At 50.3% G+C, this 16891-nt stretch overlaps 8 protein-coding genes across 8 annotated transcripts; 6 read left to right on the forward strand and 2 right to left on the reverse strand.

Moving 5' to 3' along the window:
- Nucleotides 1-1194: 1194 nt before the first annotated feature.
- BABINDRAFT_163147 (uncharacterized protein) lies at nucleotides 1195-2195 on the forward strand. The gene has a single exon (XM_019129741.1). It carries the CDS (start codon nucleotides 1294-1296, stop codon nucleotides 1894-1896), a length of 603 nt encoding a protein of 200 aa, XP_018983073.1. The 5' UTR covers nucleotides 1195-1293; the 3' UTR covers nucleotides 1897-2195.
- Nucleotides 2196-2425: 230 nt separating this feature from the next.
- Nucleotides 2426-3715, forward strand: BABINDRAFT_163148 (ribosome dissociation factor). Its single transcript, XM_019129742.1, has one exon. The coding sequence runs from the start codon at nucleotides 2526-2528 to the stop codon at nucleotides 3654-3656; it is 1131 nt and encodes a 376-aa protein (XP_018983074.1). The 5' UTR covers nucleotides 2426-2525; the 3' UTR covers nucleotides 3657-3715.
- Nucleotides 3716-4308: 593 nt separating this feature from the next.
- On the forward strand, nucleotides 4309-5149 carry BABINDRAFT_163149 (5'-deoxynucleotidase). Its single transcript, XM_019129743.1, has one exon. The coding sequence runs from the start codon at nucleotides 4330-4332 to the stop codon at nucleotides 5011-5013; it is 684 nt and encodes a 227-aa protein (XP_018983075.1). The 5' UTR covers nucleotides 4309-4329; the 3' UTR covers nucleotides 5014-5149.
- A 437-nt stretch (nucleotides 5150-5586) lies between these two features.
- On the reverse strand, nucleotides 5587-6684 carry ARC1 (Arc1p; the record flags this gene model as incomplete). The annotated part of the gene is made up of 1 exon (XM_019130604.1): nucleotides 5587-6684. One exon carries the CDS (start codon nucleotides 6682-6684, stop codon nucleotides 5587-5589), a length of 1098 nt encoding a protein of 365 aa, XP_018983076.1.
- Nucleotides 6685-7098: 414 nt separating this feature from the next.
- Nucleotides 7099-8172, reverse strand: ATS1 (Ats1p; the record flags this gene model as incomplete). The annotated part of the gene is made up of 1 exon (XM_019133011.1): nucleotides 7099-8172. One exon carries the CDS (start codon nucleotides 8170-8172, stop codon nucleotides 7099-7101), a length of 1074 nt encoding a protein of 357 aa, XP_018983077.1.
- Nucleotides 8173-8679: 507 nt separating this feature from the next.
- Nucleotides 8680-12050, forward strand: BABINDRAFT_163150 (DNA-dependent ATPase; the record flags this gene model as incomplete). The annotated part of the gene is made up of 1 exon (XM_019129744.1): nucleotides 8680-12050. A coding segment is annotated over exon 1 (3043 nt), but the record flags the coding sequence as incomplete, so codon positions are not given.
- Nucleotides 12051-12608: 558 nt separating this feature from the next.
- Nucleotides 12609-14125, forward strand: BABINDRAFT_163151 (uncharacterized protein). The gene has a single exon (XM_019129745.1). It carries the CDS (start codon nucleotides 12624-12626, stop codon nucleotides 13923-13925), a length of 1302 nt encoding a protein of 433 aa, XP_018983079.1. The 5' UTR covers nucleotides 12609-12623; the 3' UTR covers nucleotides 13926-14125.
- Nucleotides 14126-14796: 671 nt separating this feature from the next.
- Nucleotides 14797-16527, forward strand: ZCF11 (Zcf11p; the record flags this gene model as incomplete). The annotated part of the gene is made up of 2 exons (XM_019131337.1): nucleotides 14797-14958; nucleotides 15268-16527. Coding segments are annotated over 2 exons (1422 nt in total), but the record flags the coding sequence as incomplete, so codon positions are not given.
- Between the last annotated feature and the right edge of the window lie 364 nt (nucleotides 16528-16891).

Raw genomic sequence — 16891 nt, forward strand, 5'->3', positions numbered from 1 at the left:
ACTGTCACTGCTCCATTCTCTTCCGGTGCTACTGTTGTCACTATCACTGACTTGGTTCCATCTCCAACCACCGCCTACACTACCATTACATCTACCTGGACTGGTACGGCCGCTACTACCACCACCGTGCCTTTCACCTCCGGTGCCACTGTTGTCACCGTGGTTGTCAACCCAATACGGAGCACTATGACTACCTCCGAAGGCATTGTTGAGTGGGATGTCAGGGCCGCTGCTGCTACCGCTGCTGCATCTAAGTAAACTCACTGCTTCAGCTTGGGAGTTATTCCTTACTTTCGCTTTCAAATTTCTCATCTTTCCTTTTACTATCTCCTTCCTGCTTGCGTCCCTCCCCGGATCTTTTTTTCGTTCTTTTCCACACTGGCTTTTTATCTTGTCTGGAATTAGATTTGCTCATATGCACCCATGGAAGTATCTTCCTTGTCTTTATATATAATTACAATACCTCGTTTAGCAATCTCCTTTGTAGTACTAGCATGCAGCCCCACCTCTAAATTCACTTCTAGTAGCTTATGATGTCTCTTTAGAGCACCTCTGATAGGTCTCAACAGAGAGACGTGATCCTTTCAGCATCCCTGCAGTATCAACGGCATGCAGCACTCAGAGTGCGGTAGTTCGCAGATGCATCCTCCGTCACCTCAATTTCTACTGGTGGCTTCAAACGCACGAAAGATGCCAGCTACGTGCCATCTACGAGATAAACAGCATATAAGAATATCACAAAGTATCTTCTCCATATTCATCTATCGCCGAGACGACTAGTCATAAGGAGAATATGTTCAGTGTAGTTGTTCTTGGGCAGAGGTATCAAATATAGTTCATGAGGTTAGCGGGATGCCAGCGGCCCCACCACCGACTCGTAAGCCAGCAGCGAAGAGCCGCCACACCCGTGCCAAACCATTATTATACTTTTCTTTTTCCACCCCAGCAAGAAATTCCCCCGAAAAGGAACTCCTTGATGTAGTAGAGATGAGAGTGGAAACAAGGACAAGCCTTTTCTTCAGGCGCTTTTTGTACTGGGCGTATCGCGAACCTTCTGGAAGAAATATTTTCCACACCGGGTAACTGGAGCTCGCTTTGCATAGGGCTTGCCGCCGCTTATATAAAGGATACTCATGGTCAACCCCGGATAAGCCCAACGGTCATACCAGATTATACCTTAGACACAGTTCCTGTGGGGAATTTTTTTTAAAAAAACACGAAGTTTATTTTTTCTCGAGAACGAGAGCAAGTCTCGATTTTTTCTCCCCAAAGCCCATATCAGTCCAGTCAAATATGTTTGGTGCTGTCTGCTCGGGAAGACCAATGCAAACGGCCAACCAGGTTGGGCCAAACAAGTATGTGCTCACCATCCCTAACGGATCAAACCTCAACCACGTCGCGATTTTTCTTCTCCCCAACAACGAGATCCCGTATGATTACTCGTGTCTCGTATACTTCCAGTTACCCACCTCTCCCGAGGACTTCAAGCTCTTGGGAGCCATTTCTGCTGTGAAGCCGTCTGCCATCTTCAAGTTCAACAGCACTACCGCATCGCAGAACACCGCATACTTGGATGACGAGTCTATGATGGACGATGTTCCTGCCAGCGGGGATATCGTGATTGGAATCTCGATTGAGACCACAGCACAGGCGGAAATGCTTCTCCAACAAGCAAAGCAAGTGCCACCCCAGTCCAATGCGTTAGTGAGACACAGTCAGCCACAGCTGTCAGACACAGCGGTGCTAGCCAACCGAATTGTGGCCCACGCGTATAACTTCTTGGGCGGGTTCATCGACGAGCAGGGAAAGGTGCCGATCTCGCGGTTCGACGATTGGTGGAGCAAGTTCAAGGCAAAGCTCCAAAATAACCCTAGGTTTTTGGATAACGTGGAGTAAAGGACACGGGACGAGCAGTAATAGAAGGTGTGGTTGGAGTGGGAAGAGAGGTACGTATTTACTCCAAGAGCACCCTAGCAAGGGTGTCAGAAAGGAATAGGCAATGAGACTACCTCTGGATATACTTCTCGATCTATGAATTACGAATTATGAATGCTACGGATTGCGAGTAGTGCATGTATGAAATACGTAGATAATGCTTGACTGGCACGTTTCTTTGAAGACGAACGGTTGTATAGATGCTGAATAAATGGATTGGATCAGATCCAGAGATCCCTAGTGTAAGGGCAAGTGAGTGGAGCTACATTAGATATAACAATTAGCCAACGAATCTGATTTGGAAGGTATAATTTCAACCCTGGACAAGGTGCCATAGGATGCCCAATTTCACACCAGAGGGCATCATCATCCGAATTCCATTCATACCTGTAAACTACTGAGTTCTAAATAATATATCCATAAATTTCATTGCCTTCGCGACCGGTTATAACTCAATCCCAGTCCAGCGCCCAGACCCCACCGAGAGAATCTGAGATGCTCCTGCGGTGCAGGTCATCACGAAAACTCAGGTGCCCGTATAACTGCTTTTTGTACACTAGGTTTACCGCTTTCTCGCCATACCTCATACAATGAAGCTAGTGAAACAGAACTTTGAAAAGGATGCCAGTGGGATCGTGGTGCTTGTACCACAAGACAAAGAGGATCTCTGGGCGCTCTACAACCTCATCCAAAAGGCGGACGAGATTGAGCTCACCACGGTGCGCAACGTGAAGAAGTCTAAAGACGGCAAGTCTGGCAAAACTGAACGCAAGGTGGTGAAGCTCCGCATTGCGATCGAAACCGTGGACTTTGCGTCGCTGGATGAAAGCATGCGCATTCGTGGCCAGACCGTAACCCCCAACGACGATGTTCCGTTAAACTCCTACCACACGGCTCAGATTGAATACAACCACCCGTTCACGTTGTGGAAACCCGACTGGGACCAGGTAGCGTACGACATCATCGCCAAGGCGTGCCAGATCGGTGCCAAGGCAGAGCTAGGGGCCGTGGTGCTCCAGGAAGGTGTGGCTCACTTGTGCTTGATCACCGAGAGCATGACGGTATTGGTGTACAAGCACGAAAAAGCAATTCCAAAGAAGAGACGAGGCGATTCTTCGGCCCACGACAAAGCCATGGACCGCTTTTTGACTGTGACGGCAGAGACGATGGCGCGCCATTTTGACCTCCAGAAGTTGAAAGCGGTGCTTGTGGCGTCGCCGGGTTTTGTGGCACAGTCGCTCTACGACAAGTTCTTTGAGTTGGCAGTGAAGCAGAATGACAAAGCCGCCATGGCTGCAAAGCTGAAGTTTGTGATTGCCCACTGCTCCACCGGGTATCTCCAGGGCTTGGAAGAGGCGTTGAAGTCGCCAGAGGTACAGAAACAGTTGTCGGACACTAAATCCGCGAGGGCCGTGATGGTATTGGACGAGTTCTTTGATGTACTCAACCAGGATAACGGTAAGGCGTGGTACGGCGACAAGGAGTGTGCCAAGGCCGTGGAGATGGGTGCTGTCAAGACGTTGCTCATAACCGACACCTTGTTCCGAAGCGACGACATTCCGAAGCGCAAACACTATATTGCCTTGACCGAGGCTGTGAAGGTCGGGGGCGGTGAAGTATTTTTGTTCAGCAGCTTGCACGATTCGGGCGAGCAGTTGGATCAATTGACCGGGATTGCCTGCTTGTTGAACTACCCGGTGCCTGACTTGGACGAAGAGTAGATATTTATAACTGTACAAAGATATACCATGTAATCCATTGAAGGGAAAGGTTTAGGGCCTAGGGATATGTAGCGATACAAGGATGTTTCTCGCAGTTTTGCGTATTATCCAAGGTATGCCTTAGCGTTCTAGCATTTGTTGCTGAATTTCGTGTCTTATATGGGAGAGAGACAATCTCTATTAACTAGGAAATCCCGAGACGACACTTTTAATATCAACGTAGGATTCTTGGTTATTTATCCTATTTGGTATACTAGTGCTGATTACATCTCTAGCGCATAAGGTATAAACCTTATCAAATGGTATAAACCTTATCAAATGGCATGAGCTTTATCAAATGGCATGAGCTTTATCAAATGGCGAGCTTTATTAAATTGGTACATGACACAGCCTGTAGTACCTAAGAAAATACATCAAAGCAATATATTTTTATAACCCTGGCCTTCTTAGATGAGTCTCTACCAATAATAACAAAATTAAATATTTCACTTGTTACAATTCCATCTCCTAGTTCACTCCACGCTCTCAGCCTCTGATTGTATCTCCATCGACTACCCATTTAGTTTGCCACGTGCTTTCCATGCCGGAGACCCGAAAACCTAAACAAATCAATATTTTGCCCTTCACTTTTCACTTCGCTTTTTCCTCGCTTCTCCTCCACCCAAACCTATTTATGTCTACATTCACCAAAACAACCACCGGGGGCTGGTCGCCACAGGGATGTATGCCAGCGCACTTGCAGGCGATGTTGACGGAGGAGGGTCTTACGGCGGAGGACTACGCCTTGGCGTTCCTCCAACTCGTCCGCTTGTTGAAGACGCAGCGCCGTACGGGCTGGCTCGACCATGATATCACCGAATGCGAGTCCATCGCCGACCATATGTACCGCATGGGAATCATCTCCATGGTGGCCGACACAGCTACCCGCACGCTCGACACCGACAGGTGTGTCAAGATAGCCTTGGTGCATGATATCGCAGAGGCTCTAGTGGGCGATATTACGCCGTTTGACAAGCATGTGGGTAAGGAAGAGAAGCATGAGCGGGAGTTGATGACGATCGAGTACTTATGCGAGTTGATACAGCCATACAACGCTGCGTATTCGCGCGAGTTGCTTGAATTGTGGCTCGACTACGAGGAGATCAGAACCGACGAGGCCCGTTTGGTCAAGGATATCGACAAGTTTGAGATGATCCAGCAGGCATATGAGTACGAGGTTCAGTACGGTGGCACTATCGACTTGGATCAGTTCTTCAATGCTAGAGCGTCCATCAAGACGGTCGAGATCGGCCGTTTATGTGATCGGGTCTTGCAGAGAAGAGAGAAATTCTGGCAGTCTGTGAAGAAGCAGGCGTAGTATTTGCATATTAATACCCTGCGTGAGGCGCTAGCCGAGGGCATCTGGGGTGGACACGTTATAAGGTAACTTGTAATTGGAATTACCAAGGTGTAGCCAAATTCTGGATAGTATAGAAACATGAACGATATTCATATTTGCCGAAGCAGTAGATCCAAACTCAGAATAATAGCACAAAAGGTGTGGGCCTCAAACACGCCTGGGAGTCATAATATGTAATCATGGGTGTGCAATGACAAGGTGGGAAGTACCAACTTAAGCCACCGCTTAGCATAAGGTATCCCCATATAGCTGTAATGTCAATTCCACTCTTTCGTAAAGTCTCACAGAAAGACCAAGGTCCAGAGCCTGTATGGCAGATATTTCAGTCTGACACGTTATATCTGAAGAGATGCCCACTTAAGCTAGTAAACATTTAAACCCTCCGGCCATTACATATCCCAGTCTACACTTCAAGACAGTTCCCCAGGCCACCTACACATGCCCTCTGCCTATAAAATATTCTATATATACCGTCTTAACTCTACCATTAACCCTGTTTCATGATATATGTATTACTATGTAGCGACCCGTTTAGCGGACATTGGCTTTGACGATGGTGGAGTTCTTGCACACCTCACCCTTGGCGTTAACCAACTTGGCGGCTGGCTTGCCTTCAGCGGTGTAGGTGACCTCAAAGCCTTCGTTGGTGGAGAAACCCGGCTGGTAGGTCTCCCAGACCTTCTTCTTAGGGTTCAAGACCTTCTCTGGGGTGCCGTCGTTGCCCTCAAAGAAGAGGTGGTCACCTGGCTTAGAGCCGGCTGGCGGGTTGACAAATTCAACCTTGTCCTCGTCAGATGCACACAAGACCATGGCGCAGGACTTGACTCCTCTCATGTTGACTGGCTTGAGGTTGGCGATACACACGACCCATCTCTCTTGCATAGCCTCCAAGGGGAAGTATTTGACCAACCCGGAACACACAGTTCTTGGGCCCTCAGCATCACCCATATCAATGGTGGAGACGTAGAGGGAGTCGGCATCTGGGTGCTTCTCACACTTCTGGATGAAGCCAACACGGAAGTCGATCATGGAGACAGATGGACCGGCGGCAACAGCAGCCTTGGCATTAATCTCAGCCTTCTGGGCAGCTCTAGCAGCCTTCTTGGCCTTCTGGGCCTCGGTTCTAGCCTTCTTTTGCTCCTCAGTCAATTCCTTACCGGCAACGGAAGCCTCCTCCTTGATCTCCTTGACTTCAGCCTTAGGCGCCTCCTTGGCCTCCTCAGCCTTTTTTTTTTCTGGCTTGGCCTTGATTTCTCTTGGTAACTCCACAGTATAGTCGATGACCAACTTTTCGTTAACTGGCACGGAGACCAAGGTGTTTTGCACCAAGTCAACCCATCTCAAGATGTGTCTGGCGGCAGCAACGTCAGTGACGGCTCTGGCAAGCGGCAAGACCTTGACAAAGAGAGTGAGGTCAACGGCAGATGGGAAGCTACCCAAGACAAAGGTTCTCGTCTTCAAGGTCTCGTTCAACTGGACAAGGGACTCTGGGAGTCTCTCAGCAAGAGTGGTCCACTGGGCGGACTCAGCCTGTTGCTCTGGGGTGGACAATTCCGGGAAAAGCGCTGGGGAAGCGGTGGAAGCATCGGCAAGGGACAAAGCCTTGAAACTGGAGATAAAAGAAGACATGTTGTGGGGTTGAAGAAGAGTTCAATGGTGGGGTCGTTGTGCTGGGCTTAAAAATTGTTCAGCCGCCGATGTCTGGTGAGCGGTACGCGCGCGACCTCACAGCAATGCCTATCGAGCCAGAGATTTCAATGGTACATAGTATGCACTTGCAAGTATGTAAAAGGATACTCAAGTCATTTCCAATGACAATATTAAAATACACAAACACTTTTTAATTATTTTAGGTGTGGGACGGGTTTATGCCATTCAGCTAAGAGACTTCTTGACAGTCCCATTAATCACTCTCACCTTTGTAAACCAGTTATTACGGTAAGAATAAGCTGCCACGTTCAAGGCTGGATATTCTATAGGACTTAGGTATATGCCTATGGTAGTATTTTGGCCGACCACCGAATCACACCGAGCACCCACCAATTAAGCCGTGTCAGAAATCTCGCAGACTACCCAGCTGGTAGCACACCCGCCCTCAATCAACACTACTTTGGTCTCGCCAAAATCGTGCAAGAGGTTGAGGTAGTCAAACGTCACGCTTTCCGTGGGCTTACTATGTTCACCACAGTTCCCGTGTTCGCCCCAACCCCAGGACCAGACCTTGTGGTTATCAAATTGTACAAGCCCGTGTTCGCTACCCACAGCAAAGCGGTGAATCGCATCCCCACCCGAGTCTGCGGGATACATCTGCCCATGGCTGTTATTTCCGAGCGAAACTACTGTATCTCCCAAGAGGTGCACCGATGACCACATGGCCAAGGCTCGACGATGCTGAGGCTTTGCCTTCAATCCCGTTTGTATGTCAAAGGTATCTCTTCCGAGGAACACAATCATGTCTTCATCCCCCGACTTACCGCTCACAACGGTGAACTCTCGACCAAGACAAACGTCCGTGATGGTAGTCAACGGGGACCCAGGGAATTCCACCTTAACGGGCTCCCAATGTACGTCGGCAGTCGCTAGTTGGCCTCTTCGGCCGTTCCCCCAACCATAAACCAGGTTGTTCTCCAAAACCACAACGGAGTGCGAGAGCGAGGAGTGCACCAGTAGAATCGTTGTTGGAAACAGAACAAGCTTCACCCACGGCTCGCCTAGCTTTAGCGATCGGGATCGACCCTTTCCAAGACCTAGCTCGCCCTTTAAGCCTAAACCACAGACATAGACCGCGTGAGCAGTCGCAAGCACCGAGAACTCCCATCCTGCAGAGACACTGACAACCTCCAAGCCCCCGAGTGGCACCTGGCGAAACATCCGTATGTGTGAGTCTTCAGCGGCTATCCCACACTGTCCGTGTGAGTTGTCACCCGCGGCCCAGACCTCGCCATTGACCAAGAGCATCAAGGTGTGATTGCCTCCACACACGATCTGAGCGGGCTGGGTGGGGATTGTGAGGCTGCCATTGAAAAGAGAGGGCGAGAGACACGAGCAATCGTCACTGGTGGCATTACCCAACTGGTAATTTCCATTGGAACCGCACGAGTAGACTGTGTAAGGCATTATGGCGATAACGGCGCCAAGGTGAATACTTATGCGGTTTGCAGCCGGAAAAATAGAGCAATTATCCGGTGCTGCAGATGCGACTATCAGTCATATTCCATGGAATTTAAGTACTAAAATCCACCATACTCACGGAAGCTCATTTAAGGATCCCGCTAAATAAGACTCGAATTTAGAATTAACTAACTAAAAGCTACCATAAAAAACGATCAGTAGTTTGATTCGTAGTGTTGAGGGAGCGCCCTATCATATTTCCACCAGCCCATTACTCACATTTCACAATGGTTTAGAATCTTTGTAGACGAATAAAAACAATCATATATCCTCTGAGAGTATTTACACCCCTGCTCACTTCCTAAACTACCACATTCCTCCCTCTTTGGTATATTCTAAACCAAACCTCAACCCTGTTCTGACAGACATCCTGCGCCGATTACGTAAACGCGACGCGTGAATTTTTTTCCCATGAAAAATCCTATACCGCGACGTTCCCCCACCTACAATCCCAGCCTATTTCCACAACTCTGTAGATGCACCAGGAGCCCGCTACACCTACCAAAACCAGCTCGTTTGTGCAAGTTCCGGACTCTTCGCCTCAATCCATTCTGTCCTCGTCCCCCGTTCAAGGAGACCCGTTGTTCTTACGTCCTCCCAGCATCATGTCCACAAGCGCCTTCCAGCCGAACGCTACGGCTATTGCCACCAAAAAGGCGACCTACATCAAAGACTGCAGCATGTTGCGGAAAAAATACCCGTTCATCCCTGTTAAGGTGATCCAGCAGGCGTATAAGGAGGCTAGGTTGAACTTGAGGGAGGCTGCGACCGCGTTGAAAAAGTACCGTAAAGAGGACTTTCCAGAGCCAAAACCAGAGCAACCAGAGGAGAAGATAGCAGCAAACACGGCTCCGATAACGTCTGGGTATTCAGCTGCAAAGACGTCCGGATATTTTGCCCAGGCACCGCCAAAACTCGCCGTACCCGCGCCAACGCGCCTCGCGCTGTTGACCAAGCCATTGATCTCTACCGCACCAAAGGTTCCGCTTGTAAACCTTCAGGCTTCCGCGATTGAGGAAATCTACTCTTCCCCTGAGTTGTCGCCCCAGAGGCTCCCAAAGCCAAAAAAGTCCATCAACGACAAGTACAACCAGTTCAGCTTGCCGGAAAAGCTCGCACGCTTGAAGGCCGAAAACGGCCACGAGGCACCGAAAAAGAAGCGCCGCTTGGTGCGTGCATCCGCGTTCGAACCCGCGGAGGAGGATACGGACGAACATGCGCCGATCACGCGCGAACGCACGCGCGCGCTCGTCAGTGATGATGAGTCTGAACTTTCTGACGTTGAGGAAGTTGAAGCTCCCGAGAAGGCTGGACCGGCGCAGGAACAGGGGTTTAGACTCAGCGACGATGAGGAAGAGCCACGCGCGGCTGACTCCGACTCCGACTCCGACCCTGAGGCCCAGTTTGGCAGTAAGGTTGATTCCGCCGCGACAATGTTCCAGACGCTTAGTTTCCTTAATACCGCCTCCAAAAAGGACGTGATGGAGCTCGCGTCGGTTCCGCCACATATCGCGGATATGCTCCTCGCGAGCCGTCCGTACCAGTCGCTCGGGCAGATTGAGAACAACAACTTCTCAAAGGACCCTAAGAAAGGGTCGAGGGCGAAAACGTGGGGGTTGAAGATTGTAGAAAAGTCTGCAACTACCCTCAGGGGATATGCCGCGGTGGAGTCGTTAATCCGTGAATGCTCGGCGTACAACGACAAGATTAAACGCGAGATCGGGAAGTGGGGTGTCACCACACATGGTGCGGACGCGCGCGACGGCGAGCTCGAGATTGTGGAGATTGACGTGGATACCGTGCTGGATATGCCGACCCCCAACTTCGTGGATGAGGCCAGTGGGGCTGAAAATGGGGCCGAAAACCTCGAAAGGGTTAATGGCAGACTCTTAACTATCGGTGACAGCGACAGCGATTCGGACGTGGAGTTCGTGGTGCGCGCACCGCGTGCGGCCATGCACGCGAACCCCAAGGCATACTTCAAAACCAAGCCCAAGCTTCTCGCACCGGATCTCGAATTGAAAAACTACCAGCAGGTCGGCATTAACTGGCTCAACCTCCTCTACCAGCACAAGCTCTCGTGCATCCTTGCAGACGAGATGGGGCTCGGGAAGACGTGCCAGGTGATTGCGTTCATGGCGCACCTCAAGGAGGTGGACCCGCACCACTGCGGAAAGCATCTCGTGGTGGTGCCGTCCTCAACCTTAGAGAACTGGATGCGTGAATTCCGCAAGTTCTGCCCGACGCTCGTGGTGAACGCGTATTACGGATCGCAGAGCGAACGCTTCGAGTTGCGTGAGGCGCTCGCGGACGCGGAGTACGACGTTTTAGTCACAACCTACAACCTCGCTACGGGAAATAAGAACGACCACGGCTTTTTGCGTAGCCGTGGCTTCAACGTGGTGGTCTACGATGAAGGTCACATGTTGAAAAACTCCTCTTCTGAGCGGTATGTGAAGTTGATGAAGTTGCGCGCGAGCTTCCGTTTGCTCCTCACGGGGACGCCGTTGCAGAACAACTTGAAGGAGTTGGTCTCGCTTCTCGCGTTTATTCTCCCGGACCTTTTTGTGGACAAGAAGGAGGACTTGCAGGGCATTTTCGACCAGAAAGCCAAGACAACCGATGAATACGCCGGGGATTACAACCCGTTGTTATCGCAGCAGGCAATCTCCAAGGCCAGGACAATGATGACGCCATTTGTGTTGCGTCGCCGAAAGGACCAGGTTTTGAAGCACTTGCCGCAAAAGACGCGTGAAACGGTGTACTGTGAGATGTTGCCCATCCAGCAGGGCATCTACGATAAGCTGGTGCGCGAAGCCGCGGAAGTCCGTGCAGAGCGCGACGCACGCAAGGGCCTCACCCCGAGCGCGCTCGCACAGTTGAACAAAACTTCGCCGCTTCCGTCGTCCACCAATATTATCATGCAATTGCGCAAGGCTTCACTCCATCCGTTGTTATTCCGCTCCCTCTATACCGACGACCGCGTCCGCCAGATGGCCCGGGCGATTATGAACGAGCCGGAGTACGTCGAGGCAAACCAGGACTACATCTTCGAGGACATGTGTGTGATGTCTGACTTTGAGCTCAACCGTCTCTGTGCCAAGTTTCCGTTCACCCTCGCCGAGTTTGAGCTCGCGGAGAAGGATTACACGGAATCCTCAGGCAAGGTGGCAAAGTTGCGCGAGATTCTCCCGGGGATCGTCCAGAACGGCGACCGTATCCTTATTTTCTCGTTGTTCACCGCGATGCTCGACATCTTGGAGCGGGTGTTGCAGGCCATGGACTACAAGTTTCTCCGCTTGGACGGTTCCACCGCGGTGGACGAGAGACAGGACCTTATTGACGAATTCTACGAGGATAAGTCTATCAAGGTGTTTCTTCTTTCAACCAAGGCCGGTGGTTTTGGTATCAATTTGGTCTGTGCCAACCACGTGGTCATCTTTGACCAGTCGTTTAATCCTCATGATGATAGACAGGCAGAAGACAGAGCGCATCGAGTGGGGCAGGTCAGCGAGGTGAAGGTGATCCGGTTGATTACCAGAAATACGATCGAGGAGAATATCTTCCAAATGGCCGAAAATAAGCTTGCATTAGATGCAAGTGTCAGTGGGGGGGACGAAGCTGGAAGTGAAAGGGTTGAGGAGAGGGCCGCAAGCATGTTTGAAAAGATGTTGTTTGAAAAGAAAGAGGGATAGGCGAGAGACCGAGACTTTTCCTAGGCCTAGTAATATAGCGAGCTCCAAAGCCAATATGACGTATAGACCGTTTTGATGTTATGAGCACCATTTGGAGCTAGACGACTCTTTAAGAGCAAATAAACGACACCTCTTACGATTTCTGCTTTAGTAATCAAGTATTTTGTTAGTATAAGTCCAGCGTGTTACAGTATGCTGAGTACAATCAATGACGAGCTAGAATAAGGTGTGCTGGAAGAAGAGTATCTGACCATCAGCCGCGAAGAAGAAGCATCCATCGTGCTGGAATGCATTCGTATATACTGGTACAGGCGTTGGTAAATTGCAAGTAGATGCCAACGTGTGGAGTTTGTGAGGTGTAACTAGGCAGATCTAGAGTGCTAGGATATCTCGATTCATATAGGTAGCTAGTGATGAAGCAATATCCAGATTGTACCAAATTTTCAGATATTTAACCCACTCTTATAGCTGTAGCTTCAAAAGTGACAGACCTGCAAGTCCCGTACTAGCAGCACACTTTATAGATCGAGGCGTTCGCAGCCGGCTTCCGTGCGGCGCGGACCAATCCGGCTATGTAGTGATACGGTGTCAAATTGGTAACTTTTACACATTGTTCTACAATCTCTATATACTCGTACCTAAAAACAACAACATATCAGATCATTCTTCTTCACCCAGAAGTTACCATATACAACACAGGATATGCTTGCCGGTGTTCCACGCCTCCAATCCGTAATCCTCACCGCGCTCCTTCTCTCCCAACACTTTTCGCCTGTCTTTGCCTCGTCGCTTCCAGTGCAAAAGCGCATTTGCCCAGACAACGACCCAGCACACTGTTACCCCCGTGTGTTTGAACCCACACGCGAGTGGCAGCAAATCAGAGAGGGCCAGGAGATCCCTGCGGGCTTACACGTCCGAATGAACATGGCCACGCATGTCAAAGAGGCGAAGTTGCTTGATGACGAGACAGGCGAGCACGTGTTGAACCTTAGCCCGGGAAAGGCAATAGTTGCGCACATCACGGATGAGGACGACCTAGCGGATGTGTCCATTCATGACGACGCATTGGACGCACACAAGGGCCAGGTACATGCGAACCGCGGTGCCGAGACCAGCGACTTGTCCTATGCCGTCAACGAATTCAGATACATTTGCGATTTCTCAGATGGTGGGGCAGAATCCTTGGATTTAGCTAACCTGGAGCGTTTGCACGCGGCGCTCACGGTGCTCGAAGAGTTAGGCCATGACTTGGAGTACGGCGAGGAGTTGACACGCGCGGACCTTGTCGCACACCTCCTCCGGTTCTCGGCACCGACCACAGCCAAAGACACCGTGAATGTCCAGGAAAAGTGCTACCAGGTGATGGCCGCGATGCACCGCAATAACCCGCTCGCGATCCAAAACACGTTTGCTCAGCAGCCCCAGTTTGTCAAGAAGCTCTTACAGCGGCTTGAAGACGAGATATCACCGTTACTCTTGAAGCGTGCACTCTCGGTACTCGATGCTGTCGTGCTCGACCCGGCGGGGATGCAACAGTTTGAGAAAGACCTGGGAATGGCTACATTGGTGGGACTCCATTCCAAGTTCGAAAACACCAAGGCGTATACCAAATATTTGTCGGTGTTTGAGGACATGGGAACCTCCTACAACGCCCAGAAAGTTGCTTCTCCGGTATTGAAGAAGCGCTCGGGCGCATCTCCCCAGGAAAAAGCGGTGGAGCTTGAGGAGAGCTTGGTAAGCGGCTCGCTCACGGAGCTTGAGACACAGCAGGCCTTCAGCCGGTTGGTGAATCTCAAGTTGGAGCATGGTGCCGCAATCAAGCCCAGTGATAGCTTCATGGTCTGGATTGCCCAGCAGGCGGTGGACAGACGGGAGCAGATGCTCTTGCGGAAGCGGGATAACACCATTCCGGGCGACGACGTGTTTGACCAGTTTGTGATCGAGTCCCGCCACGGTGTGTTTGGGAATCCCAACGCCATGAGAAAGAACTGGGATGGAATGTAGTTTTATAATTTTGACTAGAATGAAAAGAGGGTTTAGGTGAAGGAAATTCCATTAAGGTGGTAACAAGACTACGGATTATTAGATACTGATGCAAGCAAACTATGATTTGAATTGTCGGGTGATGGTCATAATGCACTTGTATTAACCATGAACATATCCACAATAGTTTTGTTCTACTCCATGTATATAAAAAAAAATACACATTAGAATTATTAATGCAAGTAGTGGTATTGGTTTATAGAGAAGTTCTCACGTGAGATAATTTTGTCTTGTTTCGAATCTAATCACTAATACTTGTCCGACTTCCATGTTATCGACTTGCCTATAGGCCGAGAATGGATGGCACCGAAAATAAACACGTCTTCCGCCAAGCAATCACTATAACTTGTTCAGCCTAAACTTCCCTTCCTGGCTCAATACTTTACACCGGACCTATGGTGACACGTGATCGCACGGCGTTCCGTATAGTGCCTGTGTACCTCGCAGGCTTGCGGTGAATGCCCCGGGTGCGGCCTCGGTTCCGGGCCTATTCGCTCGTGCCGCTTCCGTTTTCAGTCCGCGGCGGCTAACAAATCTTTTAGTCTCGTTTCGTAAACAAGATAACCACGAGACGACCACACGAATCCCCGCAAAGGTCAAGATTAGTTGTTCGCATCAAAACCAGGGATTATTGAGGCCGAATATCTGTCAGTCGAAAAGTTGTTGCACTATACAATTATCCGTGGTGTAAAGTTTTCAGGTCCGCGTTACGAGGTTTACGTCACGATACTCCAAGCTACTCGGTATCCCGCTTCACGCAACAGCATATCATTCACTACATTCGCGCTTCTATGCCACAAAAGGGTACACAGCCATGAGTCCCAAACCTTCCAAGAAGAAGAAGATCACAAGAGCGTGTGTCCACTGCCACAAGGCCCACATGCCGTGTGACGAAGAACGGCCGTGCATTCGATGCAAGTCTAAGGGCCTCCACGATTCGTGCACCGACGCGCCGCGCAAGAAGAAGAAGTACCTCATGGATGTACCGGATGAGGTTGCGGGGCCAAGCTTCCTTCCAGAGGGAAACGGAGCGGGGAGACACCGAGCCACTCTGGGAGACCATCTCGCGAGTCAGGGAAATTCCTTTAGCCATTCCGATTCGGGACATAACCAGACCCGTTCTAGTTCTGTGAGCCAAGGTCAGGGGAGACGTTCGACGGGGAACGCAAACTCTGCGGGGCACTCTCTGGGACATCTTTCACGAAATTCAACGGGACATTCCAGTACGGCTCATTCTCTGGGTCATTCCAATATGGCCCATTCCCTGGATCATGACCCTTCTGCGATCCCTATAGGCTCACAGGCCAGCGCTGATAGCCGCACCAGCCTCGCGCATCCTGTCAAAACAGAAAATACCAACATACCGTCGCCGCAGCCCTCATCCTATGTGCATCAGCCGCAAAACACCACGCTGTTTCCGCAGAACCCTGCGCTCTTTCAGCAGTATAATCCGTTTCCGTACAAACAGGATATGGAGGACATGTTCAATGTCAAGCCCACCAACAAGTTTCTCTCCAACGCGGCCGACATGGAGTACTCCACGCTATCCAGCATCATCCAGGAGACCGGGTTTCCGTCTGACAACTCGGTGCTTAGCCCGTCCATGAGCGTCAACACCAACAGTCAGCACAACACGCCGAGTGACTATACTGACGCGTTTCTCATTACCCCAGCCAACCACCCGGGGTACAGATCGAAGGGGCAGAGTCAGAACCAGATGCTCCAGCGCTCGTCATCTCCCTACACTATTTTCAGCAACGAAGCCAAAGGGGACCTCTCGATCAACCAGTATTTTCTCGGCCCCGATTCACTGCATTCCTCAGAACACACAACCACGTTTCCCGACGTGATTGCCCTGATTGACATCATCAGGCAGCAAGACCCCCAGGCATTCGCACACCTGCTGCTTTCTTTCAGCATTTCAATCCCCCCCGAGCAACCCCAGCGGCCGGAGCAGGAGTCACACACACACCATGCATGGGGCCTCCGGTTCATGGAGCAGGAGGATATCTACACGAAGATCCTCAAGCCGTTTTCGTACACCCCGGGATATCACGGGCTCCTCGCGTACCTCAAACAGCGGTTCGCGCGCGACGCGCTCATGCGTGTTGCGCAGTCCATCGCGGCGTACCGTCCGTCGTTCATCGCATGCACAAACTCGCTCAAGGAGCACGACTTGATCTTTATGGAGCAGTGCTTCCAGCGCACGTTACTCGAGTACGATACATTCATCAAGGTCTCGGGTACGCCAACGTTGGTATGGCGGCGTACTGCGCAGATTAGCTACGTTGGCGACGAGTTCTGCATCTTGACGGGCTGGACGAAGGAGAAGTTGTTGAACAAGATGACATTTATTGTGGAGTTGATGGATGACAAGTCAGTGTTGGAGTATTTCCATTTGTTCAGCAAGATCGCGTTTGGTGACTTTAGGGGCGCCACCATGATGGAGTGTACTTTGCTCACCCCAACGGGACGCAAGATTCGCACCGCCTGTATCTGGACCTTAAAGCGAGATGTGTTTGGGATCCCCATGATGATAGTGGGGAACTTTTTGCCTATATTGGACTGACATGAAGGGGATACAATGCAAACGCTACCATAGATGATTGTGGTAAAGCGAGAGTCACCTAACAGGCCATAGCTGCGATAGAGAAAATAACTGGTTGCAGTGAAGATACGCGTGGTTTACAATTTGATAATTTGCGCTAGTTGAGTGACCTTTGTACTTTGGACTATTCGCCTTGTTGACAATTGTGAAAAATCTTTTTAAATGCTAAATTATCAATAAGTATATAACTTACAATGTTGGCCTCATGGCCTTTAACGAAATCTGTGTTTGTGATCCAGCAGCTGCTGATATGACTGATTATGAATCTTCCAGGAATGTTAGAGTCTGGTCTTGCATTACACTTGTGTTCAATGAGCGG

Source organism: Babjeviella inositovora (genome assembly GCF_001661335.1).
Source record: "Babjeviella inositovora NRRL Y-12698 unplaced genomic scaffold BABINscaffold_13, whole genome shotgun sequence".
In the NCBI taxonomy this organism is placed as follows: Eukaryota; Fungi; Ascomycota; class Pichiomycetes; order Serinales; genus Babjeviella; species Babjeviella inositovora.